The sequence below is a fragment of the Tauraco erythrolophus genome, chromosome 13, assembly GCF_009769465.1.
Source record: "Tauraco erythrolophus isolate bTauEry1 chromosome 13, bTauEry1.pri, whole genome shotgun sequence".
Classification (NCBI taxonomy): domain Eukaryota; kingdom Metazoa; phylum Chordata; class Aves; order Musophagiformes; family Musophagidae; genus Tauraco; species Tauraco erythrolophus.
This window is the reverse complement of record NC_141477.1, coordinates 10,872,166-10,889,334: the sequence shown is the minus strand read 5'-3', so window position 1 is coordinate 10,889,334 and position 17,169 is coordinate 10,872,166. Positions and strand designations below refer to the sequence as shown.

Below are 17,169 nucleotides of genomic sequence, written 5' to 3'. Positions count from 1 at the left end.
CACCTCATGACTGTCTTTGGTTGGACCCAGCCCAAATATCCTGTTATATAAGGAATCCAAAGAGTTGCTGAAGTCAGATCTTTCAAAGCTGTGACTGTCCAGAACTTCTAAAGTGTGCAAGACACGGCCAATAGTGAAACCTAGAAGAGAAAAAGAAGAGAAATGGATATTTGACAACTGGTAAAACAGACTCTGGAGCAAAAGCTTCTGTAAGCACATTGCTCAGGAGACTGCCTAAAGGAAAGCTATACCAGTCAGGCAAGGGTCCACCAAGCTTAGTATCCTGACTCTCTCAGCAGCCAACAGCAGATGTTAGGGGAACATGGCACATACACAAGAGTATAGTTCTCTGGTACACATCCCAGCTTCCAGTAACAGAAACTCCCTCTATATCTGGGGAGATGGACCCATGCAAGATTTTGCACTGGAAGAAAAGAGCCATTTGGGTTTTTTGACTGCTGACAGTAAACACCAATGGCAGCAAATAGGAAAAATCAAAGAAAATAGCCAGATAGGAAGTTTCTCAGGGTAACATATGGAACAGGGGAAAGACAACTTTAATCTACAGCAAGTTACCTGCTGTGGTTTCCTGACACTTGTCAAATGACCAGCGAACCTCCACAGCCTGGCCACGTTCCTTTATCTGTTGCTCGATTTCACGCAGCTTTGCCCGGACCTAAAAGCAACGGACTTGTGTAAACATACAAAAGGATGCCTTAGAAGTCCTGCGTACAAAATTATCAGAAAACAAAGAGCATGACAGTAATTCTACTCAAGGTTAGACTTTGCCTGTCTTCCAAGGACATCGCTGTCTGGCTTATAGTGGAATGGGAGCAGTTAATTCATTGGGAGTGACAGTGCAGCTCCAGCTCTGCTTATCACACAACATGAAAAGAAAACCCCAAAAGAGCTAAGATACAGCTACTACCCTGGACCACAACAGCTTCCTTTTTTGAAGGCTGCTCACCTGCTGTGTAAATGCTGAATTCCCTCCTGGCATGGGCAAGTTGGATGGGGCGATAGGCAAGTGGTCCAGCGGAGAGCCGGTCTTTATCCTGCTATCAGTCAATGAGTAATGCCACACAAGGGCACTTGGGCAACACAAAATTATACTCTGCAACAGACAGAGAAGTCACTATCATTGAGCAAATCAAGGTCAAAACAATTAACTTAGATTACTTTCTACAGAAATAGTCACTCCTTTATCCTACTGCCTAGACATTCATCATTCTGTAGATATATTTACTATTTGGGTTTTTTCTTGTTCCAAGCTCTGAAAGAGTCTTTGGGCTAAAGACCATACTAGAGTAGAAACTAGTATTTTTGCTGCACTGAGTTTCTTGCCCTAGGTATGCTTAGGAAGCCAAGACCAATGTTCCATGTTATCCTAAAGCAGCAACATGTTGCTGCAGAGCTTACTGCTTCTTCTAAACAGAACTTATTTTCTACAACTCACAACATCAATGCACAATCCAACTCCCGTGGTCCAGGAGCAGCGTTTACACTAGTGACTTACAGCCCTCAACAAGAGTAAAGTGTCAGAAAAAAAAAAGAGTCAACAGACACAAATTAATTATATAGTATTATTTAATAATTACAAGTATGACTACAGTAATGATTATACTAACAATACTATTATATATGTGTTTTCATTCTTTTATGATCTTGTTCAGACACAACTTCACTGAATGATTCCTAGGAAACACCCCTACAGCTTCTGGCTCACAAGGACTGAGACATTAAGGTGGACAGCCATAGCTGTTCGAAACACTCAGACCAAAGGATCCATATCCTGAGAACATTTTAGCAAAGTCTAACTATGTACACTGTTAGAAATGCATCTGCTTCCAGCGTGACTTTACCCAGCTTCAGATTCCAACCACTAGATCTTATTCTTCCTTAGGCTTATGTACTATCTGTAGATCAGAAGATCTGTAGATCTTCTGTTAGAAGAGCTCTTCTGAGACATACTCAAAAAAAAAAAATCAGACCATCATTAACCAATTTGGACTTTTTAAGCAGGCTGTGTTCAAACCTCAAATCAGTCAAATCTTTGAAGTGTATACACTCATTTATTTTTCCCTAAAAAAAGCTCCCCAAATAAGAGATTTTTATATTTAAAAAGACACATTTTATCACACAAACTAGAAAAAAGCACAAACACAAAATCTTTTTAGCTGAAAGTGACCAAGGCAGACTTAATAAGAATACAAAGGGGTTTATAAATAACCCTTGCATTGCACTCTAGCCCTTAAGAGACAGGTCCTTACTTCTAACTGTACTCTAGGATTTTCCTTCTACCCTATTTGAGAGCTGACTGGCTGCTTCTTGATCCTGTCAGGGCTCCTTGATCTCAAGTTCCTCTGTTGAGCTGCAGGTTCTCAAGTTCTGTGCTCCCTTCCTCTCCACCTCCTGCTCCATCCTGCACTCTCTGGAATCTCCTCTGCTTTAACGTGCTCCTTTCCTCCCTCTGGAAGGGGCAATCTCCACTCCTTCTGCAAGGACCCACCTGACCTAGTTGCTCTCCTCTTGAAGGAGAAAAACACAGCCATGAACACACACGTTGATCAGAACTCACCTATCTCACTCTGACACAAGGACAGCATGGGCTGAGTCTCACAGTGGCATAACAGCATTTGCCCTTCAAACATCTATCAATAAGGCTTCAAAATCTTGTCCTTTTACTGCAAGGTAAGATTTAATCAATTCCAAGTACAAAGATTATGCGTTTAGAGGTGTTCCTTTTCATAGCCTGCTGCCACTCCCAAGGAGATTGATCTTCCGAAAACATTAAAGTTCTTCGATAAAGAAGTGGGAGGGGATGTTTTTTGTGTATGCTAGTTGTTTGGTTTGTTGAGTTATTTTGTTCTGTGGGGTGGGTTTTTCTGATGAGGGGTTGCTTGTTTTTAAGAGCTCACAAAATTACAAAGCACTCTCATTTCTGGCATAATTTCCTCTCCTAGATGAAAATCCGTAACTGACATACTACAAGATGAAATAACCCTTTCTTTCTCATTCTCTCTTCTGCAAAGCTTTCCCAGCCATCTGAGACACATGTGAATAGAGTAAAAGGCTCTATTCAAACCCATTTTTCTCATGCAAGTCAGTCAAGGGCACTGCTACAGCACTAATGTCTGGTACAAAAGCTCTGTAACACATCAGCAAACACCTACCCTTTGACAATCATAGTTTGATATTTCTGTACTCAGGAAGTTGTTGACTGAGACTGTCTGTGATGGCATGCCATATAAACTGTCCCTGTTGATTCCACTATCATCAGCCACTATTCAAACCTACCTGGAGGATGCAGCTGAGCCCATATACCACTGGCCGGTGCTGGGGGCACAGCAGTAAGTCGCTGAAAGGGCTAGGAGGAGCATTCCCTGCAGGTGGCTGAGGGGTAGGAGTTGAAGGAAGAGCATTCCCTGCCTGGGCAGACAGCATGTGGGGTGGGTGCCCGCCAGCACCATCCAGCTGCATAGCAAGCCGGCGGGTGCAGAAGTAGGCCAGGCGTCTGGACAGGTATGCAGACTGCACAAACTCTCCAGAGTACTGCAGGAAAGAGGGAGGGGGGAAACATCCTTGTTACAAGCAACACAAGAGAAATCCGTGACCTTCCCAAAACAGTATACTGTGTGACACTGCCTTGTAGAGACAGTTCCTTTGTACAGAATGCTCCTTAGCGTCATTGATCACCCACTGGCTACTAAGCATCAGGAAAAAGAATCTTTAAATGCTCTGTGGCAATGACCTCAAACTTCACCCACACCCAGCCTTCCCAGGGCTTCAAAGGTCTGCCTAGAATCTGTTGCAACAGAAAGAAACAAAAGCAGTTTCCATGTAGCAGTGCACAATGAGTCCAACCATCACAGCTTTGACATGGGCAGGGATTACCAAATCTAGGACAAAGAAACAGGGAAAAGGAGAAAGAAACAGAAGACAGCATGACTAAAAAGGTTTGCTTGCATGAGCTCAGAATGATGCTCAGAGGGACACTCCCTAGTGTTCTCAGTGTAAAATAGCTCATCATCCCTGAGGCAGTTAGGAAGGGGACTGACAACAATGGAAGTCAACATTCTTCTGAAGCAAGTCAAGTACATATTTCTCACCCGCAGCAGTAGCGGTAGAAGCATTTTCAGAAATTCATCTTCTCCTGACCGTATCTTCTCAAAGCACTCAAGGACCCATGTCAGGAATTCATGCCGGTCTAGCATGCCATCCTGCACAGAGATAAAGGCAGAGCAAATGGAAAAATGCTGAAGCAACATCCACTAAAGAAAGGCAGAGCAGCAGCAGCTGCTTGCTTTCTAAGAGTGGAAATACTTCTAGAAGTTTGCACAGTTCTGTACTACCCCTGTTCTACTACTGTTCTTAAAACTGCGTCCAGCCCTAACGGTCTATTCCCAGGAAGAGAATACTCTGCAAAAATAAATCACTTTGTATCCATTTCCCCTAGCCCTCCTCTGCTATGCACCCACCCCACAGCCCCCTCCAGTTCCTCACCTGGAACATGAACATGGCTAGTTTCTCATTGTAGTCCCACTGCTTCAAAGCTTGTTCCACCTCTTGGGGCATTGGCCCCGACGGTGAACCACAGCCTTGCCCTGGGAGCTGTCTATAGAACTCTGCAATTTTCTGCAGCTGCTCTGACAGGTACTTGGTGATGATCTGCGTCCATTCTGGAAAAAGAGGAAACAGGTTAGCAATGAGCACTGTTTTAAACAGCGGGAAACAACCAGGCTGGTGCGCAGGTGGAAACACAAAAAAGTTCCTGTCATTTGAAATGGACAGAAAGACAAATTAAAAAAAATAAGTGTCGCAATATTAGCTTTGCTTGTGACCTAGGGGTGGTAGGAAGGATGAGGTATCCACAGAAACAGGGAAAAAGGGGAAAAATGTCTGTGTTTGGGGGCAGGGTTACTTTGTACAGAAAAGTTGGGAAGAAAGATTCCTCAACTGCAGTTATTGAGAATCAGCAGTCAGAAGAGGCTTTCCAGCAGGGAGCAGTGTTAGGCCAGCGTGGTTCAGCATCCTCAATAATCTGACAGACAGCAGAAACAATAGAAACACTTCAGAACTCATTCTTAATCTCCTTCAGATATCAGTGTAAAGCCATGATCAGTGATTTTTTTAAATAATTGGTTTTTACTAAAACCGGACTGTATAAGAGACAGACTCAATACACAAAGTGACAGCATGATTACACTCCTCTGGGACAATGCAGATGGCACAACCAAAGGCAAAATATGCAAGAATGTGAAACAAACAACACTTACAGGTTCAGCAGTAGGACAAATACCCAAAGGAACAGGAAAGTAAAAGGAATAAATATATCTAACAAATCGACCTCCAGAAATAGAGCTAAGAAGTCAGTGTAATTTTTATACCAAAGATAAACATGAAGAAACAAAAGAAAAATAAAAGAATCCACGGACTTCAGCTGCTAATACAGTCAGGTCCTGTAGTCGCAGCCATACAAACCAGAAAACAGCCAGGGGAGCTCTCCTAGACCGCAGTAAACTGGAGCAGGCCAGGATGCAAAGGATGTTAGATATGGGATCCAGTAAGGCTTAATAAAACTGGAAACACAAACAGGGAATAACATACCAGCAGTATCTGGGAAACCTACTTACTCACTTGAGAAGAAGCTAACCAGTCACGGCTAAATTATAATGTTTACAGTCTTTGCAAGGTGAGGAAAAAAAACAGGTTATATAGCATAGTAGAAATTAACAGGGAGAAAGAAGAGGTGGGGTCTCAGGAAGTATTTGCATTTTTCAACAGTGTACTCTCACAGGTGGGCCCTGTTGGTTTAGATAGTTGTGTACATGAGTGCACTAGGCCTTATGAGCAGGAAACAAGTTTCTATGTGTTTCCAGACTATTGCTTACTATTCAAGAACAGGCTGAGAAGGAAGCATCTGGGATGGACAAACCAGTGCTCCACACACAGCGCTTACCAATGAAGGGGTCAATGACGTGACGCTTTTTCACCTTGGTTTCTGTGATGGCAGCATAATAGGCACAAGTCATTTTGATGAGCCAGGCTGCTCTCATTACTGGAACAGTGTATTTCGCCAAATAACCAAAAACCTCTTCCTTCTTGCTAAAGATGGGTACCTGTAACAGAATGGAGAGGGGGAATTACAATGAAGGACTTAGATGAGAACTATTCCAAAGCAACTACACATGCTGTAGGCGCTGCAAGCAGTGAAAAAAGTTAAAAAGGGAAAAGGTATTGCAAATTGCATTGCTCTGTATCACAAAAAACCCACTGCAAGAATTCACCTCTGGTCAGAAACCAACAGTACCAGAGCCGCATTCAGTATAAACAGACATAAAACAAATTGAAAGAAGACAGAAAACATAATTACATCACTGTAAATCCATGCCCTGAATGCTGCAAACAGCTTTGAGGATATCGTCCAGAGACGAAATACACAATTACAAAAGGGAGAGAAACACAGAGTATCTACTATACAGACTGAGGATAGGACTCAAGTTGTAAACAAAACAGAGTGGTTACAAAACTCTTGTAATATCATGAGGAGCCAACAGAAGACTGTGAGAAACTGGGAACTGAGTAGCATAGTAGGAAGGAATTCCTTAATACAAGGTTCAAAATTCAAGATACAACATGGGAGGATACCAGTGAAACCATCAGACTGCAGATTGATAAACCAGGAAGCAACACCACATCACAGGAAAAAGTACAGCTGCTGGGCTCGTTTCCACATGATACTATGGAGAGTAAAAGTGTGTGTGTGTTCACAGAGGAACAAGACAAATTCACAGAGCCCAAGTCCCTTTAGTAGAGATCTCAAAGTCCCTGAACTACCAACGGTTCAATGGCTTACTTGCTATGTTCCTTACTTTCTTTCCAATTATCCTCTAATGCCTCAAAGACACAGATTACTTTGCTACTGACAGTCGCTGCTTTCATGTCTAAGGCCATGAAAACTGATAGAGCCCATTGCAGGAAACTGGGAAAGGCCTTGAAAAGTTCCAGCTTGCACAATGACCTCAAGAAACCAACAGCCAACGTGCAAAGAAGGAGACAAGGACTAAGTTTATCAAGAGACAGATTCTGGTAAAATCCGATGACTTTCTTTTCCCCCAAGAGTGACTCAGAACACCAAGGACCAGAAGAACTCCAGCTTCTAAATTACACGCTCTGCTACCATTTTGCAACTGAGAGTTACGTTTTTCCACAATGCATACTAGATTCCCAAGTTCCTTGTTTACGGGCCCACCCCAACATAGAGTCAGCTCCCCTTGCCTGATAAAATGGCAGAGTAAGACCTTTCTTCTTTCCTACTCTACAGAATTCAATACTACCAGGGAAACATCTAGCCCTAGACACCAGGGTACAGAAATGCTCCAGCCTGGCTGAGACCAAGCTATAATACACATACTCTTCTCAGCTTAAAACCAGAAACATGTGTCACTGCAACAGAAACGTGGGAAGATACTCAGCTGATTATTTCCAGTAATTCTCACTATGACTTTTGAGACCTTGAAAAGTCCTCCACAATAGGAATGGCCCTAATCTAAACAACAGACCAAAGGTAACAGTGGCAGCTCTTCTGAAAAACATCTGAAGCTTAAAATAAATCAGTCACATCATACAAGCCAAAAGGCAAGGTTGAACACAACATTCAAACAACAGATGAGGGACCAGTTCTTTGAGCAAGGATGACTACAGCCAGTGCACTACAAATCCTGGATACACTCAAGCTTCAGCTTGAGAAGGTTCAAGAAACGTAGAGAGAAGAAACTTCTCCAAACAGTAAAAACTTTCTACTATACAAACACTTCAGAAACAAGCACAGATTAAACGTTCTGCCCTGCCAGGGAGCCTCTCCTGTAACGCACCTTCTTAGCAAGATGAGTTAGGGGCTTAGTTCCAGCCAGATCTGTGAACCAGTTGTTTATGGCACTCTGAGAACGTGCTGTCACCAGCCAAAAGTTGTCCTTCTGATTCACCTGTGGTTTCCGTCTTCCCGTGTCAGGCAGTGTATTGCACCGCAGCTTTTCTGCAATAATACTGCTAAAATTTGAGCTGATCTGCAAAAAAAAAAAAAAAAAGATGAATTACATTTCACAGGTCAAAGATCTATTCTGCATGTTTAAAATCTCATTTACCATTCCTACCAGAAGCATCGCTAGTATCAACTTTTGAAACAAAAACACCCTGACAATAATTTCCTTTGTTATACCTGCAAAGAGGAATGCTTCTAGACAACTCCTACAATAAGCAGGGACTCAAGACGGACATGAATCTTTACATTGTCAAACCAGACAGAAAGCTTCTCACACAGATGTCAGCCAAGAAAAACAAATATACTGTGCTTATTGATTGCCTTCCATCCCACATCATTACCAGTCCTCTTGTCAGTGAGGCCAGGAAGTTAACATCTTGATTTTGGAAACTGGAAAACTGGAGTTGAAGCTTGCTATATAACTTCCATGTTTAAACTGCCAGATGTTTCAAGAACTTCTCTTGTATCACAGCCATAATGCAACTAAACCAACAAGAAGTTGTTTCCTGCTTCTCATGTCCTAATATTCTGGTTTAACTGCAGAACATAAAGAGTTCTGGATGCTCATTTAACAGAGACTGCAGACATAGACATGCCCCTAAGATGTACAGAGAAAGACAAAAACCTGCTCTCTCAGAGGTGAGACACAGTCTCAGAAGAATGCAGAACTTTGATTCTACAGTGACAGAGGGTTAGGTCCTAAAACACCCATCCTAAAGGGAAGGGTCTCCTGATTCTGGACACAGCGAAGGAATGATACGCAGAACTGTCCGGGACCCAGCAGCCTGCCCACCCAGGCACCAGGCCCTGCCAAACCCCCACACCGCCCAATGCCTCTCACCTTTGCTGGGTTGAAATTGACATTTTTGGCGCTGCCGTGCTCGTCGCCAGAGACCGCCGGCTGGTTATTGAAGCCTTGCTTGACGTTCAGAGCAGTCAGCTCGTCCTGCAGGGAAGGATGATGAGCAGGGCCCGGCAGGGCCCCCCCACGCCAGAAGCCCGCCGCCTCTGTCCCCGCCACAGCGGCAGAACCAGCGCGGCGACAGGGAACGGCGCGGGCCCGGCGGGTCCCAGCCGGCCTCCCCCGGCCCTCGCTGCCCGGCAACGCCCCAGCGAGCGCCGGGACACAGAAGCCGCAGGTCCCTCCGCCGGGCCCCCCCACCACCCCGGGGGGCCGGCGGGCCGGGCACCTCCAGCCCAGCCGCCGCGGGGACGCAGGGCCCCCCACCCCACCCTACCCCACTCAGGGCCACCCCGCGGCTCTCAGGGCACCCCCGGGACGCCGTGGCGGCCGGCCCCGCACCCCGGCTCCCCCCACACGCCCGGCCCCTGCACCTCCTTCTGCTTGGGGTCCTGCGGGTAGACGTCGGGCGGGCCGAGGCGCGGGCGCTTGAGCGGGCGGTGCTCGTAACTCAGGACGCCGAAGGCCGCCATCCCGGGCCGGCCGGCGGGCGGGCAGAGGCGGCCGGGCCACAACAAGGACCGCCGGGGCCGCCCGCGCCTGCGCCCTGCGCCGGGGCCGCCGGAGCGCGGCCGGGGCGGCGCGAGAGACGCGGCGCTGTCACGAGCCGCCGAGGAGAGCCGGAGCGTCCCGAGGCGGAGCCGGGAAAGGCGGAGAGTGCCGAGCGGCGCCGGGAGCGGGCGGAAAGTGCCGAAGCCGGACGGGGCGGCAGGGGAGCACGCGGCGCCCCCTTGCGGAGGCGCTGCGCCCGGCCGCGGTCACATGGTCTCACCGCCCGCCTCCTTCCGCGGCGACGTTCGTCTGTACCCTCGGGCGGCCCCGGGCACGGCGCCCCCCGACCACGCCGCTGCACCCATGACCACCCGCCCGCCACTGGCGCCATCACTAACCCCTGCGACCACCTCGTTACTGCCCCCAACTCCCTACAGCTGCCCCCATGAGCCGCTTTGTGACCGTCTCCCCGTAGCTGCCCCCCGGGCCTGCCCCAGTGACTCCCAGCTCTGCTCAGTTCTTGGGGACTCAGCACAGGACATGGCTGGACCATGAGTCGAGAATCCCACACTGGCCGTGCTTCTGGGGTGCACCCGTGGCACGGCGGAGTGAGCTATGGGAACAGGGCAGGATGAACTGGGGGGGTTCTGGTGGGGCAGGCAGTGGGGCCCAGAGGGGTGAGCTGTGGGGCCCAGGTAGGAAGGGTGGCAGGGCCACAGTGGGATGAGTCATGGGACCCCTCTGGAGTGAGCCACAGCACCGCAGTATGACGAGCCACGGCACCCCTTTGGAGTGAGCCACGGCACCCTGGTATGGTGAGCCATGGGACCCCTTTGGAGTGAGCCACTTCACCCCTTTGGAGTAAGCCACGGCACCCTGGTATGGTGAGCCATGGGACCCCTTTGGAGCGAGTCACGGCACCCCTTTGGAGTGAGCGCGGCACCCCGGTATGGTGAGCCATGGGACCCCTTTGGAGCGAGCCACGGCACCCCTTTGGAGTGAGCTGCGGCACCCCGGTATGGTGAGCCATGGGACCCCTTTGGAGCGAGCCACGGCACCCCTTTGGAGTGAGCCAGGGCACTCCGGTATGGTGACACATGGGACCCATCACAGTGCCCCATGGGGCGCCGTGTGGGGTTGGCCCCTTGCCAGTGGGCGGTGCTGCGGGGCAGGAAGCGGCACGGGTGCGGAAGCCAGCAGCCCTGCATCTTGGGCTGTGCGCAGGGGCCGCTCATGCACGTGCCCCACAGCTGCTCTGCCATGGCGGTGCCCGGCACTTTCCTCATGCCCATCCTCCTCCTCTGCAGGCTGAGCCCCAACCTTGCTGCTGCCCGCAGCCCCACAGGTAAGGGGGCACATAGGCCTAAGTGGGGACGGGAAGCTGTGGTGCCCCACAGGTGGTGGTGGGTGAGGAGGACAGGATGTGGGGCTGCATGGGCCAGTGAGCTGTTGAGGCATGTGCCAGAGGCCCCGCAACCTGCCAATGTGCCCTGGGACCCCTGGCACCTACACAGGTCCTTGCAGTGGGGCTACCAGGAGAGCCAGGCTGTGCCAGGGAGCCCCATTGGGTGTCCTTGCTCCTGCCCTGGAACTGGAGCATCACTGGCACCATTGGCCCTATGGCTACTGGCTCTGTAGCTCTTCTGGCCCCACCACCCCTGGTCTCATGGCTCTTCTGGCCCCACAGTTGTGCCAGCCATGGGGCCACCAGCCTTGCAGGCAGTGTCGCCGGAAGGTACCTGTCCATGGGGGTGGCAGGCTGGGGGGACAGCAGCAGGATGTGATGCACAGATCCTATCAGCCCCATGCATCAGCCAAGCAGGGTGGCAGCTGGCAGATCTGTGCCAGCTGCCCTTTCCATCCCGGTCATGTCAGTGGTGCTGCGCACAGACAGGATAGGGGACGGGGGACAGCAGCTCCTCTTTCTACCCAGCACCCTTGCCCCAACTGTTGTTTTCCAAGAAAGAATCCACTCCTTGACTGACTGTCAGTAGAACACCAGCTTTCCATGGAAACGCAGGCCCTCTGTATCGCCGGTCTTCCCAGGCTGCTGGGCAGGCGCCATCCATCTCCACGTGTGGAAACAGCTGGAGCACAGTGCCTGTTTGCCCCATTGTGTTATGTTACAACCCAGGAAAGCCCGGCTCTGGCTTTCTCCTGCCCCCACAGGGCTGCCCGATGGGTTTGGACCTCAGAAGAGACCAGGTGTCCCATTGCCTAATATTTAGGGGGGAAAATCCCATTTTATGGGGGCCTCCAGGACAGCTCTCAGCTGCCAGCAGCTGGTTTGGGCACACGCAAGGGCTCTGCAAGGCACCACAGTCCATTGAAGGAGCTCATCGCATGGTGAGCCGTGGCAGCGGCTGCCAGAGCGCACTGCGGCGCGATGCCCAGCATGGGGACCAGCACGGCCCCAGTGGCCCTGCAGCCCCCAGTCAGCCCAGGATGTGGCCTCTGGCTGCGTGGGCAGGACCTGGGCTGGCACAGTGTGGCGGAAGGAGGGGGCAGAGAGCAGGCGCGAGTGCCTGGAGCGGTTGCTTGGCCTCCGGGTGCTCAACGGTGTTTCCTGCAGAGATCAAACCGCTGCGGCTCAGCGTGGCGGAGGGGCTGCGGTGGGAAGCACAGCCTAGCGTAGCCCACATCACACAGACACAGGGACACATGGGCAGCTGCTAGCACCCAAAAGGGTAACAGCAAGATGAGTTTAGCCAGGATGGAGACATCAGACACAAATCTGGAAAACCTTAATTTTTCTCATGGCACAAGCAAACTAGGTTGGCAAGGAGGAGTTTCTGCCCTGTCCCACAGTGTCAGGGACTGCAAACAGCAGCCAAGGGGTGACTGAGGGGAGGAGATGGAGGAATCGAGGCAAAACAGCATGTCTGGAGCAAGAGGAGCCAATGGTACGGATGTGGGAGGGACAGCTGCTTGGCCAGCACTCCTTTGGAGGAGGATGGGGGGCTGCCGGCAGTCCAGGCATCACCCGCACAGCACGTGTGAATGGGATGGTGAGGGCCTGGCATTGCAGACAGGCTGCATTGCAGCTCCACCAGGAAGAGTTGGGCTTGTTTGACTCACACAGAGGAAGGCTGACAGGGACATGCAGGGACCCCTGGCTTGTGCCATGTCTCCCCAGTGCACCCCCTGGTCCTGGCACAGCCGCCCACCACCACGGTGCCCAGTGGTGTCTGTCCTTTGCAGGAGTGGAGTGTGTCCTCTTCAACGAGGAGTACATGACCTGCACATGGGGAAGCAGAGAGATGCTGACGGCCAACTACTCCCTCTACTACTGGTAGGTGCCCCTGCCTCACGGCCAACCCCACAGCAGAGTATCCACTGGTGGGTCCCCACATGGGGGGGCTCCTGCCAGCATCGCTGGTCCCAGAATCAGCCTGCTGCTCTTCCCTGAGCCCCAGGGTGGAGGAGGCTCTATCTGTGGGGCAAGCGGGATGGGATGCGCTAGGGAGAAGGGTCTTGGGAAGGGCTGGAGTGTGCAGGGTCTCAGGGAGCCTCAGTAACCCGCTGCGGCACAGGTACGAGAACAGGTCCCCCGTGGTGGAGTGCAAGCACTACCTGCAGGACCAGGGCGTCAGCATTGGCTGCCACTTCAACCAGAGTGAGATCATCCAGTTCCAGCCTTTCCGTGTCCTCGTCAATGCCAGCCTCGGCGGCAGGACCCTGGAGATCCCCAGCAAGCGCATGGAGCTGCAGGATCTGGGTATGGAGCGGTGGGGGGCACCCAGTCTCCTCTGCAGGGCTTCTGTGGGGCAGGAGCAGGGCTGTGAGTCCCCAGGGCTGCCCCATCACATCTTGGCTGGTGGTGGGGCCACCAGGGCATGGGGATGGCGCTCACCAGGCATCATCTGTGCTTTGCAGTGAAACCAGAGGCGCCCGTTAACCTGACCATCCGCAACATGAGCAGCAACCAGCTGCAGCTGACGTGGACCTCTCCGTACCCCAAAGCCCAGTGCCTGGAGCATGCCGTCAAGTACAAGAGCAACAAGGACACCAGCTGGATGGTGAGAGCTTCCCAGAAGCGACACCTTCGCAGTTGTGCCCAGGGATGAGCCACGCACCAGCCTCCACAGCAGTGCTGACCCTCATTGCATGGTCCATGTCTCTATACAGGAGCAACGGGTGAAAGGAGAAATCTTCTCCTTCCCCAGCGTGGACTATGAGAAGTACTACACCTTCTATGTGCGCAGCAAGATCAACAGCTACTGCGGCAGCACCCAGCTCTGGAGCGAGTGGAGCGTCCCTGTGGTCTGGGGCAACAACTCCACCAGCAAGAGTAGGTCCTGGGGGTTGAGGCGGGACAAGACGGGCTGGGGCATGGTGAGACTCAGCAGGTGAGGGATGGCCAAGCAAGTGGAAAACTGGTCCAAGGCAGCAGCTGTAGGGGTGAGACCCCTCCAAGCACCTGGGGCACAGGCTGCAGCAGCAGCCCTGCATCCTTTGCACTTTTGGAAGCCAAACATCCCCTGCCAGAGAGACCTGCTGACTTTTTCCAAGGGGTTCTTAGCCCTGGAGGGCTGCTCTGGCACAGGTGGTCCAGGACAGGGTCAGCAGTCAGTTGTGGTGACAGCGTGGCAGGGCCTGGGGACGGGCCCCTTCTCCTTACTCTCCTGCTTGCCATGGACAGTGCCGAGCTCTCATGGCCACCCATGAAGGGCCACCAGTGTGGCCACCCCACTGCCGTGGCAGTATGCCATCTGGGGGTCTGTGTCAGCCCGGCTCTTTCCAGGTGTAGTGGAGGAGCAGCTGCACTGGTTCTGGATCCACACTGTCTTGATCCCCATTGCCTCCTGCCTGCTCTTGCTAGTCCTTGTCATCCTGCTGGTGCGCATGGAAAGGTGAGCGTGAGGGTCTGGTGGGGGGCAGCGGTGCTGGAGCCCTTCCCTTCTAACACATCTCTCCCGCACAGGGTGTGGGTCATCCTCATGCCCCGAATCCCCAACCCCAGCAAGAACTTTGACGAGCTCTTTGTCACCCACAATGGCAACTTCCAGGTAAGGCAGCTGCAGGCAGCCCTGCGCCGGGCTCACTCCCTGCCTTGTGGGGTTAGGGCTGAGCTGGGTGGTGGCTTCTCTCACTGGGCTCTGCTCCCTGCAGGAATGGGCTGGAGTCCCCAAAGACATCGTGGAGAGTTTCAAGCCCAACTACAGCGAGAACATCTGCTATGTGAGCGAGCTGCCACCCAAGGAGAGCTACGAGCATCTCTGGGAAAGCAGCAACCACCTGCTGTCGCTGATGCCCACGGCCCTGGCTGCCCCCTGTGAGCACAGCCCCTACAAGAGCACCTACGTGGGAGTGTGATGCACTCCTGCACCCCTGCACTCCACATGCTCCGCACCCCACTGCCTGATACCTTGCCACCCAGCAGGCCTCACTCCCTGCTCCCACCCTGCCTCCACCAAATGCCCGGGTCCCCCAGCCCTGCTCCCTGTCGTGGCCACATTCAGCCCCCGCCCCGCCACGGCGGCTGTGCTGCGCCACAGGGCTCTAGGTGAGCACGGTGTACTGGATGCCTTGCACACTGTACTGGGTGCACCGCACAGTGTACTGGGTGCAGTGTGTAGCAGCCTAGGTGCACTATTTGTTGCACTGGGTGCTCTAGGTGATGCACTGGGTGTCTTGCAGCACACTGGGCATACTGCACGGTGTGCCAGCACCTGCCCTGTCCTTGGGGTGTCCAGGAGGGCAAGGTGACATCCCATCACAAGCCCTGCCACGTGCAGGATCCCTTGTGGGGTCACCACAGTAGAGCAGAGCCATGGGAGGGCTGACGGGCTCCCACACAGCTCTCCAGTGGGCCCCTGCGCTGGGCGCATTGGAGCTGCTAGGGGCTCACCATGCCCCCCCTCCTTACTCCGAGGGTCCTGCAAGCACATCCAGGGACATGTCCCAGCACGGCAGTGGCTCAGGGGCCTGGCTCTAGCTGATGCCAAGTCCAGCTGCATCTGAGCAGGCAGGAGCCGCCGCCATGCTGACGGGGACACCAGGGCTAGGGAGCGCCAAGGGCCAGAGGGTCCAAGGCACTATGTCACCCCTGGCCCCGAGGACTGCTGCCCTCGGGGCACGGGGCGAGCCCAGCTGTCCGCCCAGGGCCTCACTGCTCCTGCACCCGCACCCCGGGTTTCCTGCTTCAATAAAGCTCTGCTGCACTGGGGCTCAACTCGTCTCACATGGTCTGAGGGAAGCGTCATCGGAGCCCCGTGCCCCGTCCCCCTCTGACCTCAGAAACACGGCAGGGCAGTGTCCAGCCCCCACTGGTGCCCACAGCACCATCCCAGGCTCACAGTGGCAGCGTGTTCATCTGCATCAAGCACGGGGTGTCCCCTCTCCTGGCCATCCCACGGAGGGGGACGTGCTGTGGCCTCGCCAGGCGGCAGGCTCGGCCTCTGGGCCCTGCAGCCACTGCCAGGGCTGCCTGCTGCCCTCAGCCGCCGCGCTCTCCCTGCAGATGACCAGAGCTTTCTGGCCAACAGCAACGTCACCGTCCTGTGGCTGCTCTCCTACGTGAGCAGGATGGTGGGGGTCCCCGACACTGCTGAACCCTGGCTACGGGGCTGCAGCTCCCCCCCTGCCTTGGCAGCAGCACCAGTGCTTCGTCCTGTCTCCAGTGGGACACCACACAGGCTCCCTGTGGTGTGGGCACAGCAGTGAGGTGGGGAGTTCCTGGCTTACCACGCAAGCAGCCCGCTCACCCCCCCCCCACCTTTTCCAGTCGTCATTGACCTGCGTGAAGAGCTGGGCACCCCCAAGCTGCCCTTCCCAGATGACCAGCCTGAGCGAGAGGGTCAGTGAGCTCTTTCTGGCACGTGGCACATACTACGTGTGCAGGGTGGAGTTCGGAGTGCCGAGCAGGTGTCCAGGCAGAGCCTCCTGTCCCTGGGGGTCCCAGCAGTGCGCAAGGTGATGGAGCACAGCAGGCAGGAGGGACCACGAGGCTGTCCCACAGGGAACAAGGAGGAGCATGTGTGCTGGTCCTTCATGGCTCTCCTGAAGCCGCCCAGTCCAGTGCTGACAGGTGGGCAAGGGGATGGAGATGGGGAGCAGCCAGGCAGGTGAGCACAGGGATGGGGGCCTGGCACTGGGGCCGAGGGCTGCTGTGGAGACCCCAGCCCCATCTCTGGTGGCAGAGGCCCTGTGGCTGCAGGGTGAGTACCTGCAAGGGAGGCAGACCTGCACCTCGAAGGTGCCAGAGAGGAGGACGCCTGGCACAGAGACACTGCCCTCCACAGTGCAAGGCCAAGGAGCAGGAAAGGGCTGCCAGTGGCCCTCAGGGTGGCCAGCATGGCCTTGCCCACCTTCAACAGGGCTACCTCTGCCCTGGGGACGGGGGGACACTGTCAGCCACAGGCCAGCCCTGCCCAAAGGACCTTCCCACCCCTGCAGCCTCCAGCAACTCATAGGCAAGTGGCTCACGGCAGGAGCTGCCCTGTCCCCATGCCCGCTGGCCCCACATATAATCGCTGTTAAAGCCCACTTCCCTGTCCCCACGGCTGCTGTCCTCACACCCTGTCACCCTCATTCCCCACTGCCCGGTCCTCCACCACCCTCGCGCTCCATCCCCTGACTCGCCATCCCTGTGACCACATCCCCGTGCCCCGTTGTCCCCATGCCCCTCCAACCCCTGCCGCAGCCCCCAGCACCATGCCTCTCCACCCAAGGG

The 17,169-nt window shown here is 53.4% G+C and overlaps 2 protein-coding genes across 7 annotated transcripts in view; one reads left to right on the top strand and one right to left on the bottom strand.

Annotated features, from left to right (window-relative positions):
- The window catches only part of MED12 (mediator complex subunit 12), a 42,916-nt gene extending 33,441 nt beyond the window's left edge, over positions 1-9,475 (bottom strand). For all 5 annotated transcript variants that reach the window (XM_086619389.1, XM_086619391.1, XM_086619387.1 and 2 more), the window contains exons 1-10: positions 9,377-9,475; positions 8,883-8,987; positions 7,875-8,066; positions 5,960-6,119; positions 4,504-4,679; positions 4,110-4,220; positions 3,298-3,552; positions 968-1,114; positions 577-676; positions 4-140 (exon numbers count right to left, since the gene is read on the bottom strand). In XM_086619389.1, the coding sequence (XP_086475515.1) occupies positions 4-140; positions 577-676; positions 968-1,114; positions 3,298-3,552; positions 4,110-4,220; positions 4,504-4,679; positions 5,960-6,119; positions 7,875-8,066; positions 8,883-8,987; positions 9,377-9,475 (1,482 nt within the window). The remainder of the gene's footprint in view (positions 1-3; positions 141-576; positions 677-967; positions 1,115-3,297; positions 3,553-4,109; positions 4,221-4,503; positions 4,680-5,959; positions 6,120-7,874; positions 8,067-8,882; positions 8,988-9,376) is intronic.
- Positions 9,476-10,706: 1,231 nt separating this feature from the next.
- IL2RG (interleukin 2 receptor subunit gamma) lies at positions 10,707-15,427 on the top strand. Of its 2 annotated transcripts, none has more exons than XM_086619618.1 (8): positions 10,707-10,839; positions 12,696-12,786; positions 13,028-13,212; positions 13,371-13,513; positions 13,623-13,779; positions 14,245-14,347; positions 14,419-14,503; positions 14,607-15,427. In XM_086619618.1, the coding sequence occupies exons 1-8, from the start codon at positions 10,728-10,730 to the stop codon at positions 14,808-14,810; spliced, it is 1,080 nt and encodes a 359-aa protein (XP_086475744.1). In that variant the 5' UTR covers positions 10,707-10,727; the 3' UTR covers positions 14,811-15,427. The 2 variants fall into 2 exon arrangements, with proteins under 2 accessions (XP_086475744.1, XP_009977413.2); XM_009979111.2 differs by having other exon boundaries at positions 13,623-13,785; positions 14,239-14,347.
- The last annotated feature ends 1,742 nt before the right edge of the window (positions 15,428-17,169 follow it).

What these genes read in the sequence shown, in the direction of transcription:
- IL2RG (XM_009979111.2), top strand. Translation starts at nt 10,728, where the DNA reads ATGCACGTGCCCCACAGCTGCTCTGCCATGGCGGTGCCCGGCACTTTC. An exon ending in AACTACTCCCTCTACTACTG is followed by an intron (nt 12,787 to 13,027) that starts GTAGGTGCCCCT and finishes GCTGCGGCACAG; the next exon opens with GTACGAGAACAGGTCCCCCG. An exon ending in CAACAACTCCACCAGCAAGA is followed by an intron (nt 13,786 to 14,238) that starts GTAGGTCCTGGG and finishes GGCTCTTTCCAG; the next exon opens with GTGTAGTGGAGGAGCAGCTG.